Source organism: Xenopus tropicalis, chromosome 6 (genome assembly GCF_000004195.4).
Source record: "Xenopus tropicalis strain Nigerian chromosome 6, UCB_Xtro_10.0, whole genome shotgun sequence".
In the NCBI taxonomy this organism is placed as follows: Eukaryota; Metazoa; Chordata; class Amphibia; order Anura; family Pipidae; genus Xenopus; species Xenopus tropicalis.
The window spans coordinates 25705807-25723313 of record NC_030682.2 but is presented as its reverse complement, the minus strand read 5'-3'; the positions used below and the strand labels follow the sequence as shown (position 1 = coordinate 25723313).

Below are 17507 nucleotides of genomic sequence, written 5' to 3'. Positions count from 1 at the left end.
GCGCACATGCAAGCTTGCACTTGGGGGGCGGGGCACAGGCGCAGCTACTTAGTTAAATTTAGCGTGCATATAAAAATATAAATATGTAGAGGGCAATTTAATAGAAAGTACAACATTCGCTCAAGGGCTAATAAGCCATAATGATCAGCTTGTACCATTTATTGATCTGCTTCAAGTTGGTTGCTGTAGGTTACTAAATATGCTTTGCTTCTGTTATTATCTTAATAACTTTAATTAGATGTATATGGGTTCAAAATAAAATTTAGACCTTTTTCCAAATTGTGCTTGTCCGTCTATTTATACACCATTGATAACCAGTTTCACATACAGGCCACATCTATGCACTATATTGTGTACCATTACCATATATGGGATTATTTCCTTTTTTGTTTAAAGGAGGAGAAAATGTTGAATTTCTGGGGGGTGCCAAAGGTTATGGACAGAGAAACGTCCAACAAGCGTGCCAACTGTGTGTGCTGGAACTGACAAAGTTTAACACACATAACTATTTTCTCCTGCCAACCAGAATATACAGTTGCACTGGAGAATCCTTATCCATCAGTTTCAGTTTTACTACGATTATTAAGACTTTCCTGTCAGGAAAAGAACAAACTGCCCTTCAGTGCAGCATCTGCAAAGGAACAAGTCTGGAGTTTTATTTGCATTAAAGTGCATGTATCACCTTAAAAATGTTCCTCCTACTGGAGGTGAGAGCAAACAGAGCCCACACTTTGGATGAAAGAAACAATAATAATTAGTAGGGCTGCACCGAATCCAGGATTTGGTTCGGTATTCAGCCTTTTTCGTCAGGGTTTAGATTTGGCCGAATCCACGGTCCTGGCTGAACTGAATCCAAATCCTAATTAGAATATGCTAATGGAAGGGTTAATGTCGCCACATAAACACAGAAGTGTGAAATTTAACCCTTTCCGGATTCGGTTCAGTATTCAGCTGAATCCCTTAACATGGATTTGGGGGCTCTGCCATACCCGAAAATCTGGGTTTGGTGAATCCCTAGTATTTATATCATCCTACCTCACAAGCATGCACATAATGAGTGAGCTGGGGCAATATCTCTTTATGCACATGATTATACCTCAATATGGCCCTCTTTAAAGAATTACGGGCCCTGATTGGTTGTGCCCCGTGCATGCGCGTGACATCAGTACGCATGGGGCGCAACCGTATAAAAGTGTTCTGATGCAGTGGGGAGCCGGTGGACAGACGCAGCTGAAGGACGTAGGAAGCAGGCCAAAGCAGGAGGTCGCTGACAAATGGAGCTGGGGGGAGCCACAGGAAGCTGGAGGATGCTGGGTGGGATACTGAGGGGGGGAGCTGGAGGATGCTGGGGGGGAGCTGGAGGATGCTGGGGTGGGGAGCTGCAGGATGCTGGGGAGTGGAGCAGGAGGCTGCTAGGGGGGAGCTGGGAGGCCCTGTGATTTCTGATGGTGGCCCTGGGCATAACGCTGGCCCAGTCTGTCTGCAAGTCAATGTGGCCCCTGAGCAAAAAAGTTTGCCCACCCGTGTGGTAGGGTGTTTTTTTTTTGCATCCTGAGTGTGGGCTCTGTTAGCCTGCACCTCCGGTGGGGGATAGTTTTTAGGTGATAGGTGCCATTTATGAAAAAAGGTCCTTCTGCAGAGAAAGATAAAAGAAGGCATTTTTCTATTGGTACAATTACATTTATTGAAGTGGAACTGTATACGCAGTAGTGATGTCTCATTATGTCAGTAACCTATGCTATTTCTTGCACTGCCTTAAACAACCACAAACTAAAATAAATGTCATGTTGTTTACACCATTCATAATGTTCCATAGTGGCATCGATAGCAAAATGGAGAAATGTGAAGCAGTTAAAAGGCCATCTATTCCATAAAATATGTCACACCATATAGAGCAAGCGTGGGAAAAACTAGCCTTCTTTTGACCCTGAGGCTTCTTTTGATTGGAGTTGATAACAAATAATTGACATACCCATCATTCTTGTGGCCTTGCATTTATGAACTGTTCTTTGTAATCTGGAAAAAAGCTGAATTTGTCAGGGCTATATAAATAAAAGATAATAAAATAGGAATGCAGAGTAAATACTAGAGTCTGGCTGAACTAAATCTGCACCCTAAATATCACATGACTTTTGATCACTGAACAATTTTTTCTTCATATGCTACAATTTCTGGGTGGGATTTTGCTTTTTTCTTATTTAAACTAGGGTTCTGATTCGGTTTGGGATTTGGCCTACTCTTTTGTGGTGGACTTGGTATGCCGCCACATCCTAAAATTTGGTGGACCCGTTAAAATGAAATATAATAAATCTGTGAAATCCATTTGGCAGCAATTGCTTCCCAGAGTCAGACCCAGTTTTTTGAACACCCTTTTGCCATATTCGGTAGAATTTCAGCCAATGCACCCTGAAATTTAAAATATATAATTCAGGAATATGCATATGTCACTTGAAAAACGTTTATGACAAAACAATTTAGATCTACTTAATAGTAGACCACATTTTGACAGACAAAAACGTCTAGCAGATCTAGATTAAAAAATCAGCTGACAACATAACAGTTACAGGAGTGCGTAATGGAAGACCCCCCGAAATTAAGGCAGAACTGCATGAGTAAAAATGTTGATGTGCCACTTCAAGGGGTGCATAGAAGGCTTTTGGACAATACTGAAGTTTCATGCAGCAACAGAAGCACCTAATATACTTATCACTGTAATCTTTTCCTTCAAAAAGTGTGAATAAATATGAGTTTATATGCTGAAATCCAGCTGCAAAACAGTTCTTCTCTTGAAATTCTAGAAGGGGAGAAGGGACTAAAACGCTGATGTTACAAATTTTAACAATTCCACAGTTTACAGACAGCATGCAGGAACTACATAACCCACAATGCATTGCACTGTGATGTTCCTTTCCTTTTTGGTATCACATGTAAAGGGAATAGTGGGATAGTGAGGATGCAGGCTGAGGACAGTCGACTACTTTTTTTTTTTTTTTGAGTCTCAAAGTAGCCAGCCAGACCAGCAGGGGAACAGGGGGCTGGGCTTAGGTAACTGTTCCAAACCATATTATTACATAACATATAAAATATCATGAAAAGGCTGCATATTTTTAACTGACGTATATTGCAAAATTGCTAACAATTATGTTTACTTTTCAAAAAACTTAAGTTGAGTTTGAGTGGATTTCCCCTTTAAGACAAAAAAGGATTAAGAGACTTGCATGGGCTAAAAAATGCAAGACTGGACTCCCGTGGGATAGTAAAAAAGCATTCTGGACTAATGAATACAAGTTAAAAATGTTTGTGTCTTCTCTACAAATTTTTGTATATCATTGACCAGAAGAGAGAACAAATTTTTATGTGTTTCAGGTTAGCGTGGAGGAGGTAGCGTTATAGTTTGTCATTTGATGTGCCTTTTCACTGCCAGTGTATTCATTGTAATATAATACTAAAAAAAGCAGGTTTGAACTATTTTTTAGATAAGGGAAAAGGAAGCGTAAAAATAGGGTAGGGGTGCAGTATCAGAACAACAGGAAAAGATCATTTACAAGGCAGAATGTAGCTATATATATAGTTGCCAATGTATGAAAATATTTTTCAATTTTATTGCTGGGCTTTTGCTTTGCTTGCCCTAAAAGACGGCTAAAGGCCATATTTAGCAAGATTCAAAAAAATCTTCCATTCTTGTTTATTAATCATTTGTTGAGCATTGTGCAAGGCTTAAATGGAAAGTAACTGGAGAACTCTTAAGAATTCGAAGGTGGGAGGCCCATTGATCAACATTATTATTTTTATGGTTTAAGAGGTGTTTTAAACCACAAGCAAAAAACAATTTTCTCTAAATCTACAAATGGCAAGTCATTTATTAAAAAAATTACAAAAAACATGGAAAAAAAGTGAATTTTTCATTTTGTTGCACAAATGAAAGCATCAAGAACCCAAAACCTCTAAAAGCCCAAAGCAAAGACAGATTGGCCAACTGTAAAAGGGCCATTGCGGTGTGCTCAAACTTTTGGCACCTCCCAGTGATTTTACCTTCCTTTCTTTTAACTTTTAGTATGATTTAGGGGCCCATTTATCAATGTACGATGGTTTACGATTACAAAGAATTCGTATTTTTTCGAACTTCTAGAACTGTGCATATTTTCTATGATATTTTCGTTAATTTCTGCGACAATTTGTGCAACAAAATCGTATTTGTCGCACCGAGTACAAAAGTTTCGGATTCATTCAAGCTTCGGTATCGTGGTTGGAGCTGCAGTGTGCCATTGAGCCCTATGGGAGACTTTCCTTGGGCCGGGTTGGAGCTGCAGTGTGCCATTGAGCCCTATGGGAGACTTTCCTTGGGCCGGGTTGGAGCTGCAGAGTGCCATTGAGCCCTATGGGAGACTTTCCTTGGGCCGGGTTGGAGCTGCAGAGTGCCATTGAGCCCTATGGGAGACTTTCCTTGGGCCAGGTTGGAGCTGCAGAGTGCCATTGAGCCCTATGGGAGACTTTCCTTGGGCCAGGTTGGAGCTGCAGAGTGCCATTGAGCCCTATGGGAGACTTTCCTTGGGCCGGGTTGGAGCTGCAGAGTGCCATTGAGCCCTATGGGAGGCTTTCCTTGGGCCAGGTTGGAGCTACAGAGTGCTATTGAGCCCTATGGGAGACTTTCCTTGGGCCGGGTTGGAGCTGCAGAGTGCCATTGAGCCCTATGGGAGACTTTCCTTGGGCCGGGTTGGAGCTGCAGAGTGCCATTGAGCCCTATGGGAGGCTTTCCTTGGGCCAGGTTGGAGCTACAGAGTGCTATTGAGCCCTATGGGAGACTTTCCTTGGGCCGGGTTGGAGCTGCAGAGTGCCATTGAGCCCTATGGGAGACTTTCCTTGGGCCGGGTTGGAGCTGCAGAGTGCCATTGAGCCCTATGGGAGACTTTCCTTGGGCCGGGTTGGAGCTGCAGAGTGCCATTGAGCCCTATGGGAGACTTTTCTTGGGCCGGGTTGGAGCTGCAGAGTGCCATTGAGCCCTATGGGAGACTTTCCTTGGGCCGGGTTGGAGCTGCAGAGTGCCATTGAGCCCTATGGGAGACTTTCCTTGGGCCGGGTTGGAGCTGCAGAGTGCCATTGAGCTCCCCCACCAGCGACTTCCTCTGGCCGCGTCCTCTAGATCTGTGCCCGGCTCCCCGCTGCATCTGCACTTTTTATATGGTTGCGCCCTGTGCGTACGGACGCACGGGGCGCAACCAATCAAATTTCCCGCTGGCCACTAATGACAGGCCCATAGTTCTTTAAAGGGGGCCCGAGCTAAAAAAAACGGTATCACGTCCGGGCCCCCTTTAAAGCGAAGATATCGTCCGGGCCCGGGACAACAGCCCCCCCTTTGCCCCCCTGATGGCGACCCTGGGAGCCTGATGATCTGAGCTGAGGATCTTTTAGAAAAGGGCCATGTTGATGAAATATATAACCCTGCTGATGAAAATGGTCAAGAAAAATAGCATTCTAAAAGGAAATGAACATTTGTCCCAGGGCCACCATCAGGCGGGGAGAGGGGGTGCTGTTGTGCCAGGCCTGGTGAAATGTTAAATGTTACACAATTTGTGAATTTAGTTTAAATTTTTCACCCATAGTAAATAGCTGCAAAATGGCAGGGTATAACCGCAGTCTTGTCTACTTATTCTCTCCTAAATGAATTAGTGCATCAATCATCTAACCAGCAGTCTGTAACCAGAATCATTTATACCTTGATTAAAAATGACCAGTTCTCTGTTAAAATCTTTGTCACCGTTCCCTTTATGCAACTAATACAGTAACCGGGAACATTCATCTCTTAACTTTCAAAACTGCTCTTCCGCTACATCTCTGCACTTGGGTATCCATACGAAAGTACATTCCCATCCTTTGTCCCCCCACCCGTCTGAGCAGGACTGAGAGCAGGGCTGGGTCTTACAGTACTTGAAACTAGAAATAGTTTAAGAAATGCTTTTAAAGGAGAATGCAAGTCAAAATGTAAAAAGCATACTGCCCAATAGTCCTCCGATTGTTTAGTAAAAACGCCACACTTTTGGCTCACCTAATCACATATTTACTCAGTCACACTTACTTCACATTTTCTAGAACAGGCAGCCATCTCTAAAAAGGTATTCTCCCTTCCTTTCCCTCCTTGCTTCATACTGCACATGTGTTTCATTCCCTCCCCCCCTCCCCCTCTGCCAGATCCGCTTCTGATTGGCTGGTGGGCATGTGTAGCTCAGAACAGGAGACAGGATCAAGTTACACACATGCTCAGAGAATAGGAAGGCTGCCGCTGGCACCTACAGGAAGGGGAGAGAGATTTCAGTGATGTCACTGTAGTCTTCACACTGCTGTAGGCTGCCAGCTCCATATCTCAGAGAGGTAAGCAGGGATCTGGGAATTAAGATATGCAGTAAGTACTTAAAAAGAATGCCTTTAGACTTACTTTTAATTTATATTAACCTTTCCTTGTCCTTTAATCATCTCAAAAAACATAGCAAAAACACACATGTAGATTATCAATGCACATACTCTGGCTCCAGATTTAATCAATCATTGCATTCAGAGCCATTGTTTATATACCTTTTCAACTTACAGGTTTTTAGTAGCGCGTTTATGATTGTAAATGTGCAAAACCATCAAACCAAGGCAAACACAATTTGGGGCTACAAGCTTTTAAGCACCAAAGTTTGCATGTGTGTGTACCCTGGGTTTGTGTGCAAGCACAGGGCCTCGTACAAAGCACAGGGCAAACTTGCTGCTTAAAATGGCAGGTTGTGTATATGAGAATATGCAGTGTAACGTGCTACTAGAAAAATATGTTTTTATGGGCTGTTTATATAATATTTTGTGTAAAGACCTGCAATAGTCAGAGGTATAGCTGTTGTTCCCATAATGACATCATGGCAAACCTTACGTTTCCCTTCTTGCTGTAGCGAATGCTTGGGGCCTAAAACATTTTTTACAGGAATCCATTCAAAGATGGGCCCTAAAGGAGTCTATGAGGTTCTGTATGTTACCTGAAACAGAAGCAAGTGCTCCCAACATACTCAGTATCTAAGAACTGCTCATATACACCACAAATGACTAACTAAAATAATAATATTTAACATTCCTAGGTAAATATAAATTATTGTCTATGTTTAAATGTTATATGTCATGGTCATGTTTATGCTCCAGGTCATTCTATAGCCTTAAAATGGTCTGCCTCTGATATTTCTTGCATTAAATTGGGATGTGTCTAATAGGTAAATGATTACAGGTATGGGATCTGTTATTTAGAATGTTCTGAATTACGGAAAGGCCATCTCCCATAGAACCCATTATAAGCAAAGAATTAAAATTTTTAAAATTATTTCCTTTTTCTCTGTAATAATAAAACAGTACCTTGTACTTGATCCCAACTAAGATATAATTACCCCTTATTGGGGGCAGAACAGCCCTATTGGGTTTATTTAATGGTTAAATGATTCCCTTTTCTCTGTAATAATAAAACAGTACCTGTACTTGATCCCAACTAAGATATAATTACCCCTTATTGGGGGCAGAACAGCCCTATTGGGTTTATTTAATGGTTAAATGATTCCCTTTTCTCTGTAATAATAAAACAGTACCTGTACTTGATCCCAACTAAGATATAATTACCCCTTATTGGGGCAGAACAGCCCTATTGGGTTTATTTAATGGTTAAATGATTCCCTTTTCTCTGTAATAATAAAACAGTACCTGTACTTGATCCCAACTAACATATAATAAATCCTTATTGGAGTCAAAACAATACTATTGGTTGCAATGAAGGTTTCAATTATTTTTTAGTAGACTTAGAGGCACATTTACTAACCCACGAACGGGCCGAATGCGTCCGATTGCGTTTTTTTCGTAATGATCTGTAATTTTGCGATTTTTTCGGCGTCTTTACGTTTTTTGTGTAAAAACGCGAGTTTTTCGGCGTCTTTATAATTTTTGCGTAAAAACGCGAGTTTTTCGGCGTCTTTACGAAAGTTGCACAAAGTCGCGTTTTTTTCGTAGCGTTAAAACTTGCGCGAAACGTTGCGCCTTTTAAGTTTTAACGCTACGAAAAAGGCACGACTTTGCGCGCAAGTGTTAACGCTACGAAAAAATCGCGACTTTGCGCAACTTTCGTAAAGACGCCGAAAAACTCGCGTTTTTACGCAAAAATCGTAAAGACGCCGAAAAACTCGCGTTTTTACGCAAAAATCGTAAAGACGCCGAAAAAAAATCGCAAAAAATACGAAAAAGTCGCAAAATGTTCGTTTCCAATCGGAATTTTTCCAATTCGGATTCGAAATCGTGTCTTAGTAAATCAGCCCCTTAAGGTACGGAGATCCAAATTTTGGAATGTTTTCTTATCCAGGAAACCCCAGGCCCTGAGCATTCTGGATAACAGGTCCCATACCTGTAACATATAACAAGGTCTAATTTAAGATATTCTGAATATACATTGAAGAAGCAAATATTTCATATTTGTCTCTTTCCCTCTCTGTCATTAAAATCCCTATATGGCTGTTTGGCCTGTGACAAATAATAAATATATTAAAACTAGAAAATGTTAGTTTTAACCTGATCTCCTACTAAATAACCTGATATTCCCAGTAAAAATTCTTTAAGAAAGTGAAGATCATAATAATTATCATCAAAAAAAACAATGCGCGCACCAATTTTTTTTTTTGTGTGATAATTTTTGGACATGTGGCAAATTTTTCCACGGCGCATTTAGTCGGCTTTTTCTCAAAATAATGCACTAATAGCGAATCACAGAAATTCGCGACAAATCCCTGCCTGGCGAATTATTTCACCCATTGTTGCTCAACAATATTGACAGATACCATAGCATATAGGACTCACACAAAGACAATCAATTCCACTGATAAACTAAATAAGTACAGCTTACATCACAGAAGACGCAGGGCTGGACTGACAATGCAGAATCTACTGATCCGGTGTATGAGAGATTGAGAGGGTAATATGCAGGATTAGTGCAAGGGGCAAAGTGGCTAAGAGGGGGCACTTTAAGAGGATTCCACTGGTACTTCTAATGCCCTAACCATATTGTCTCCCTTTCTTTCATAGGATCAAAACAATGGGAAACACTAAACTTCTTTCTAGATGGTATGTCACACCAATATTACAAAATAAGTTTAATCCCTCCTCTTCACCATTATGCTTTAGGGGTTGTATGATGCAAGGAAACAACTTCCACTCTTGGTGGTCTTGCCCAACAGTAGAAAGATTCTGGTCCCAAACATTCCAACTTATTTCCCAGGTGTTGCAAACAGAAGTCACGGCGGACCTAGAGCTGGCACTATTTTCATTACCTTCCAAAAATGTAACAAAAGCCCAGAACAAACTGACCCTACAACTTATAGGTGCAGCATGCTGGGTCATTGCCCTGAACTGGCTAGCCCCACAGCTATCTCCCAATTACAATCCCGCATGGAATATATACAAACTATGCATTACCTTGCTGCTATCGTAACAGACTCGCTGGACCAACATCAAGAAATCTGGGAACCCTGGACATCCTTCAAAACTCAAAAACTCCAACACCAATCTACAAATGACCCTTCTTGACCCTCACCGAGACATCTCTATTCTCCCACAGGACATAAAATACCCCCAGCGGCCATTGACACTACTCAGTTTCCTTTATTTAGATGCATTGTAACCCATGTCACCGATACTGTTATTAATCAATGTGTAAAAATAAAATTGATAAATAAAGAGATTTTAAAAAAAAAATGGGAAACACAAGAGTAACAAGAGTAACAAGAGTAACTTTTTATTTAACAAATCAAACAAACTATTTTAACACATAATTGACATTCTGACACAATCCATAGTTAGTACTGATAAAGTTCTGTTATACTGCACATTCACACGGTATCATATTTTCCATCTTTCAGAGTTTGACAAGTCTTAAACATTCCATTAGGGCTCTGGCACACGGGGGAGATTAGTCGCCCGCGATAAAACTCCCTGTTCGCGGGCGACTAATCTCCCCGAGTTGCCTACCCCTGCCATCCCACCGGCGAACATGTAAGTCGCCGGCGGGATGGCACATGCGGCGGCGCGATTTCGCGCAAATCGCCTTTTTCGGCGATTTCCGGAAATCGCCCCGCCGTGTCTGCCATCCCGCCGGCGACTTACATGTTCGCCGGTGGGATGGCAGGGGTAGGCAACTCGGGGAGATTAGTCGCCCGCGAAAAGGGAGTTAATCGCGGGCGACTAATCTCCCCCGTGTGCCAGAGCCCTTAACTAGCTCTGTGCATAGTCCTAGAGTTTATAGAGTTTGATATAATCAATATAAGGCCAAGTCCAAATTGAAAGAAATGTGTAATCCTTGGCAACTTTTTAAATGAGACTTTACAAGCAGTGAATAGTAAAAAGATGATTTAGTTTCATTAATGTTACCCAATCAGGCAGGGAAGTGAGTAAATGGATTAGACTAAAGTCTATATCTGAGAAGCTGGACAAGTAATGGCTCTTTTATCATCTTATACTTTTACAAAATTTCTTTCAGATTAAATATTAATATTGTATATTGAATACTAAAGGGCACATTTACTAATCCACGAATCCGAATCCCGAATGGGAAAAAATAGGATTGGAAACTAACATTTTGCGTTTTTATTGTCGCCGTTACAACTTTTTCGCGAATTGTCGTGACTTTTTCGTATTGAGCGCTCGTAAACAGCAGGCAAACCTTTGCGACTTTGCATGATTTTGGAAGCCTCCTATAGGACTCAATGGCACTCTGCAGCTCCATCCCGGACCAAGGAAAGTCTCCCATAGGGCTCAATGGCACTCTGCAGCTCCAACCCGGCCCAAGGAAAGTCTCCCATAGGGCTCAATGGCACTCTGCAGCTCCAACCCGGCCCAAGGAAAGTCTCCCATAGGGCTCAATGGCACTCTGCAGCTCCAACCTGGCCCAAGGAAAGTCTCCCATAGGGCTCAATGGCACTCTGCAGCTCCAACCTGGCCCAAGGAAAGTTTCCCATAGGGCTCAATGGCACTCTGCAGCTCCAACCCGGCCCAAGGAAAGTCTCCCATAGGGCTCAATGGCACTCTGCAGCTCCAACCCGGCCCAAGGAAAGTCTCCCATAGGGCTCAATGGCACTCTGCAGCTCCAACCCGGCCCAAGGAAAGTCTCCCATAGGGCTCAATGGCACTCTGCAGCTCCAACCCGGCCCAAGGAAAGTCACGATACTGAAGCTTGAATGAATCCGAAACTTTCGTACTCGGCGCGACAGTACAATTATTTCGCGACGGCGCCGAAAAAGTCGTGACAATTCGCGAAAAAGTCGTGACGGCGATGAAAAATTCGCAAAAATACCGATCATAACGAAAAAAAAAGCATTCGCCCGCTTTTCGGACGTTCGTGGATTAGTAAATGTGCCCCTAAGTATAACAAAAAGCAGAGCATCATAGAACAAAAACTTAAATATTTATGTTTGGCCATTTTAGTAATGTTTTATTTAGTGAGGTCCAACTTCTGTGGTACCGAGGGCTGGAATGTTTCTGGCCTTTATTCTGGAGGGCCAATAATGGAAGCCAGTTTTAAATGATCCCTCTTTTTAAACCACACCCACTTCAAACCACACCCATGTTATCACAAAAGCTTTTATGACCATACCCACTTTAATGGTGGTAGTGCACCAAAGAGAAAAAAATGATGCTCACTGCAGGGAAATCATCCATTACTCATTTGTTAAAGATGTTTATTATGTCATATTAAAACAAACCCTTAAATCCATATGGCTCCCCCCCCCTGTGGCTAGCACAGCAACATAGCTAAACACCTTAGAGACCCCACTATAAGGTCATAATGATGGAAGTGTTACACTAAATGGCTATAAGAGACACCTAGTACAGAACTACTATTCAGTCTTTAAGTTTTTTGTTTCAAATCTGGACACTAGCATTCTATCAGGCTTTTGATTATAATGTCAAAATAGCCATTTAAGTCAATTGACAGAGATCTAGGGTTTCAAAAGCAATAGAAGGGAACCAATAGTCTTTGGTTTATGTTGTACTGATACCACACTTAGGGGCTTATTTACTAACCATCGTTTTTTTTATTTCAAACTCAATTTTTTTGCAGAGAAAACGCTGCAACTTTTCCGAGATTTACTATGCGTCTAAACGGCTAAAATCAGAATCTGACAATTCGCAAGTAGTGATGAGCGAATCTGTCCCATTTCGCTTCGCCGGAAAATATATGAAATAGAAAAAAATCCGCGTAACACATTTGTCACCAGCACCATTTTTTTTGTCGCACATCTTTTGACACATCTATTTTGATGCGCAACAAATTGCCGCAGCGACAATTTTTTTTTACAATAAAAATTTTTTTACAGTTTAAAAAAATTCAAATTTATGGAGTTTTAGTTAATCTCTCTTTAGTGAGTGAGCAACAGATAGCTTGTTGCCATGGTTACATGCTCATTGTTACACATACTTGCACAGTTATAATCCCTTGCTTTACTCTTTAACAGTTCAGAGTTTCATTGTCTCCACGGTTACCAGCTGATTGTGACATCACACAAACAGCTCTACAGTAAACCCTGCAAAAGCAATACTGGTCATTACCTTGATCTGTAAGGGAGCTGCATGTATGTGCTGCTCTTATTACATTTCAAGGTTTTAACATCTTAGTAGGAAAATGCCAGTTTACCTGGTATTCAGCTACCTACAGGTAAGTTTGATTTTCCTGTTTATATTAAAGATCTTCTATTTTTATTTCCCAAGAATAATAAAATTTCTCCTAGAAACAATATGCTTATTAGGTCAATATCTCTAGTGTGGAATATATATCTAAAATGGCCTATCAAGCTTTTAGATGCCAAATTTTACATTTGTGTTTTCCTCTTTTTTCCACTTAATAAATATTAAACATTCTTGTCTTTTTAACCATTATTAAAATTAAAATACAAATTATACAAATTAAATTATAAAAATTGATAAATGACCCCCTCTATTTCACTGCAGCATGGACTGCATATTTTGTAAGAACCAAATATATAAAATGTTTCATAGAGTTGAATAGGGTGTCCACTCTGGATAGATTAAAAGCTGTTTAATTCTTTCTAATACAAAAGCAAAAGCAGTACGTTAGTAAGGAATAATGTAAGAAGATAGTGATATATGGGTAAAGTGTTTGTTGGGAGGGACAAGATATAATTAGACATGTAGAAATGCAGGAAGAAGTTGACAATTAAACATCTCATCTGTTGTTTCACAATTAGTTCCAGCTTGCTATAACTGCCTATGTATTAATGTGAGCAACCCCATAGATTCATCCAACACATTTAAACCAATAAGTTGATCTGCCAAAGCTCTAAAAATTCTGTGTTTCTTTCTCTTATCCCTTTAAAGCCTAATAATCAAACTTTCTTATTCTTTTTCAGCACTTTTTATATTCCAAAATGTTAATAGATGCTATTTATGCATTTTTTAACAACCTATACATCTGCATCATTATACTGCTGGCTATTTTTACAATCTTTGGCTTCAGACACTTGGCAATCCTTATGGATAGCCTTGATATTCCAAAAAATGAAAAGAAACAAACCAGCAGAGGAAGACAATCAAAGACTTGCAAATTCAGGATGAAGCGCATTTCTGATAGCAAACATAAACAGCAAGTCGACCAATTAGAACTGTATGGAACAGTGAAAGATTGGAGAGAACTACATTTTTTTCCAGCAGAAGATTCATTTTTTAAAGTAATAAAGAGACAGTTATATTCAGGAATTGACATGGCATATGAACAAGAATTGACTATGATTTTTGGCTCAATAAACCTTAGAATTAATGTTAATGAATTCAGCCAAAACTTGCCATGCACCTTTAGAAAGGAAGAACTATGGTCAAGAATCATACAAGAGGCTTTTGGGCAGAACAGTGCACAAATTTTACAGCACTGCTTGCCTTTCCTTATGGCTAACAGATTTAATAGTCATGCACTTGAAATAGCAGATATTGCTTCTTCAGGTGAGAAAATTGAATTTTTGCCTCTCAGCAGAGAAATGCCGATCAGATCAGTTTCTAGCGGACCTTTGGAGGAAATCTCTTCCAAAGCAAAGCAAAAGAAACACTTCAGATCTAGTTACCTGAGATTTAAAAATACACTTAGCTCCAAAAATCAGTTTAAGACAAATTTCACTCCCTCCTGCATCAAAAAGGATATTTTTTATAATGCCTTTCTGTATGCTGAAATTAGGAGTGCGCAAAAGCAAGAGAATCGGATAACACAGGTAACTGCAGATGGGACAAATCCTCCATTTTTGCCTTTCAATGGGGAACTGCCCATCAGACCTGTTTCTAGAGGACTTTTGGAGAAAATACTGGACAAAGAAATGCAAAAGAAAAAATGTACAAGTTATTTGAGGTTTCACAATAAGCCTTACTTCAAATATGGTCTTAACAGAAATGAGCATAACATTTCCTGTTATGCCTTTCTATATGCTAACATAAAGAGAGCACAGAAAGAAGATGAAACCTGGTTGGACAGGACAGATGACTTCAAGAGAAAACGATCACTTTGTGTGAAAATGATAAAAGATTCTTATCCTAAGGATAAGAATGCAGCTGCAGTAAAAGATATGAAAAATGTACCTACAGAAAACAGTACAAATATTTTCAAAGTAAGAGACACTACTTTGTGTAGCATGGAAACATATGCTAACAATGATTGCTGCTCAAATAAGTCTGCACTTAAAAAAATGATGAAGTTACTTGAAGAAAACACTACAACATCGAAGAACAAAATAGGATATGCTATTCCTAGTGACTTAGCATGTTCCAAACAGATCAGGGTTAAAGCTCTGACATCTACTACAAAGAGAAGTGAAAAGATACAAGCAGAAAACAGTATGAACACAGACAATACAACTGAGGAAACCTGCACTTCTGAACTAAAACCTAAAATGGACTGTAGTTCAAATACGTCTACAGTACAAAATATGGAAAGGTTCCCAGCAGAAAACTCTACAAAGAAATTGAAGAATAAACCTAAAAAGTCTAAAAAAGATCATGGGGAAACAACAGTAAATACTGACAAACCAATACCAGCAGACAGCAAATCTGCCAAAAATTCTAATGAATCAAAGAAAAATGTCAGTGAAGAAAGGATGTTTCCAGTAATAAAGGCCAACAGGAACCTTGCAATTAACAACACCAACACATTAGTCCAAGTTGCACGGTTTTTTAAAAAAATCTTTGATCCAAGCAGGAAATAATATCCCTGATACTTTTATTAGAACACTCTTCGCTACACTGAGTGCTCTGACTTATACATTGGGGAGACTTTAATGGCCTAAAATAGGAGAGCGAACTCCTCAGGACAAGACTCAGCCGTCTATCTACACCTCAAAGAAAAAAGACACTCTTTGGGGTTTATTATGTAATAATATAACTATGTTATTTATATTGTAATTATGTACAGTTGTGTGATAATAAATACCGTAATTGACTTTTATATTTTTGTCCATTAGTTGTCTTTACCATTTGGGCTCTTTGTTTTATGTCGCCCTGACTAGCTGTTCAGGAACACATGTTACATATAAAACTGGAGCTGAGTATATTAGTGGTTTCAGACAACACATAGCTGAAATATTACTACTAAAATTACTAGAAAAAATTCATGCACTAAATCGATTATAATCTATTATGGAATATAGTCTTTCTTAATCATATTGTGATCTTTAGTGGTTAAATATAAAGTGCACTGTTCTGACTTTAATTAATAGTATTTCCTGTAGTTGTATAAAATTCACTGAATTACCTTGATTATTTTTAATTTGTACCGATAAAATGGTTGTAATAATGAAATTGCAAATGCATTGCACTGAACTCTAATAAATTATTATTAAGAAATGTGTACGTTGAGAGAGTTAATTTATGAGTTCCCCAGATATGACCTTCAATTGACTAAACCCTAGGTAAATCCGAATTACCGTATTTTCCGGCGTATAAGACGACTGGACGTATAAGACGACCCCCAACTTTTCCAGTTGAAATATAGAGTTTGGAATATACTACCACCCTGTGGCTCGCAGAACCGAACCCTCCGCTCCCCCCCAGCATCCTCCAGCTCCCCCCAGGCCCCCCTCAAGCATCCTCCTGCCCCCCCCCCCAGCATCCTCCAACTTCCCCCAGGGCTCCCCCAAGCATCCTTTAGCTTTCCCCGGGGCCCCCCCCCAAGCATCCTTCAGCTTCCTCCAGGGCCCCCCCAAGCATCCTTCAGCTTCCCCCAGGGCCCCCCCTCAAGCATCCTTTAGCTTCACCCCCAAAGCATCCTTCAACTTCCCCCCCCCCAAAGCATCCTTCAGCTTCCCCCCCCAAAGCATTCTTCAGCTTCCCCCAGGGCCCCCCCAAAGCATCTTTCAGCTTCCCCCAGGGCCCCCTCCAAAGCATCTTTCAGCTTCCCCCAGGGCCCCCAAGCATCTTCCAGTTCCCACCTTCCCTGCTGCTCCGGCTCCGGTGGTGTCCCCCGCTATGTGCCGCAGCTTCCCACTACTTCTGCGCTTTTATAACTTTGCACCCTGTGCATGTGATGTCAGTACGCACGGGCGCAACCTTATAAAAGCTCAGAGGTAGCGGGGAGCCGCGGCACATAGCGGTGGACACCACCGGAGCCGGAGGGAGCAGGGCCCGGGATGATTGTCCCCCCCCCCCCCCGATGGCGACCCTGATTAGGAGTAACCACGATAATTTCTGATGTTCTAAAATGTCACCAAAATGCTTTTATCAGTCGTACGAAAATATCATAATTGCCTTCCGAAAGTCACAAAATTTTCGGATCCGAGCGTTCAGAAGCGGCATGAAAGAAAGCTCTGGCTTTGAAACCTTCAATGCATGATTTTGGAAGCCTCCCATAGGACTCAATGGCACTCGACTCGACGATACCAAAGCTTGAATGCATTCTGAAAGGTTTGTAGTCTGCAAAAAGTACGACTTTTCTATTGGGAGATCCAGTAATATCTTCTTTAATAGAATCGAGCAAATTTAGATACATTGCCAGAAGGGCCCCTCGCATTGGTTAATCTCCTATCACCATATTTTTTTTTATTAAATTATCTACGTAACATATGTTATCTATGGGTAAAATAAATAGGATCAGACACTATAAACTGCAGTACAGGTTTTCTGGATAAGGGATCTTTCCGTAATTTGGATCCCCATAACTTAAGTCTGCAAAAAATCATTTAAATATTGAATAAACCCAATAGGCTTCTTTTGCCTCCAATAAGGAATAATTATATCTTAGTTGGGATCAAGTACAAGGTACGGTTTTATAATTACAGAGAAAAAGGAAATAATTTTATAAAATTAAAATTATTTGCTTATAATGGAGTCTATGGGAGATGGCCTTTCCGTAATTCTGAAATTTCTGGATAACGGGTTTCCGGATAACTGATCCCATACCTCTAGTAGGTGTGCATTGTGCCTGTGAACTTAGAAAAAGTGAGGAATACAATATGTGAGATATACAGTGCACA

General features: G+C 40.6%; 1 protein-coding gene across 1 annotated transcript; it reads left to right on the top strand.

Annotated features, from left to right (window-relative positions):
* The first annotated feature begins 12494 nt into the window (after positions 1-12494).
* LOC116411732 lies at positions 12495-15855 on the top strand. The gene is made up of 2 exons (XM_031904560.1): positions 12495-12700; positions 13413-15855. The coding sequence occupies exons 1-2, from the start codon at positions 12668-12670 to the stop codon at positions 15243-15245; spliced, it is 1866 nt and encodes a 621-aa protein (XP_031760420.1). The 5' UTR covers positions 12495-12667; the 3' UTR covers positions 15246-15855.
* Positions 15856-17507: the final 1652 nt, after the last annotated feature.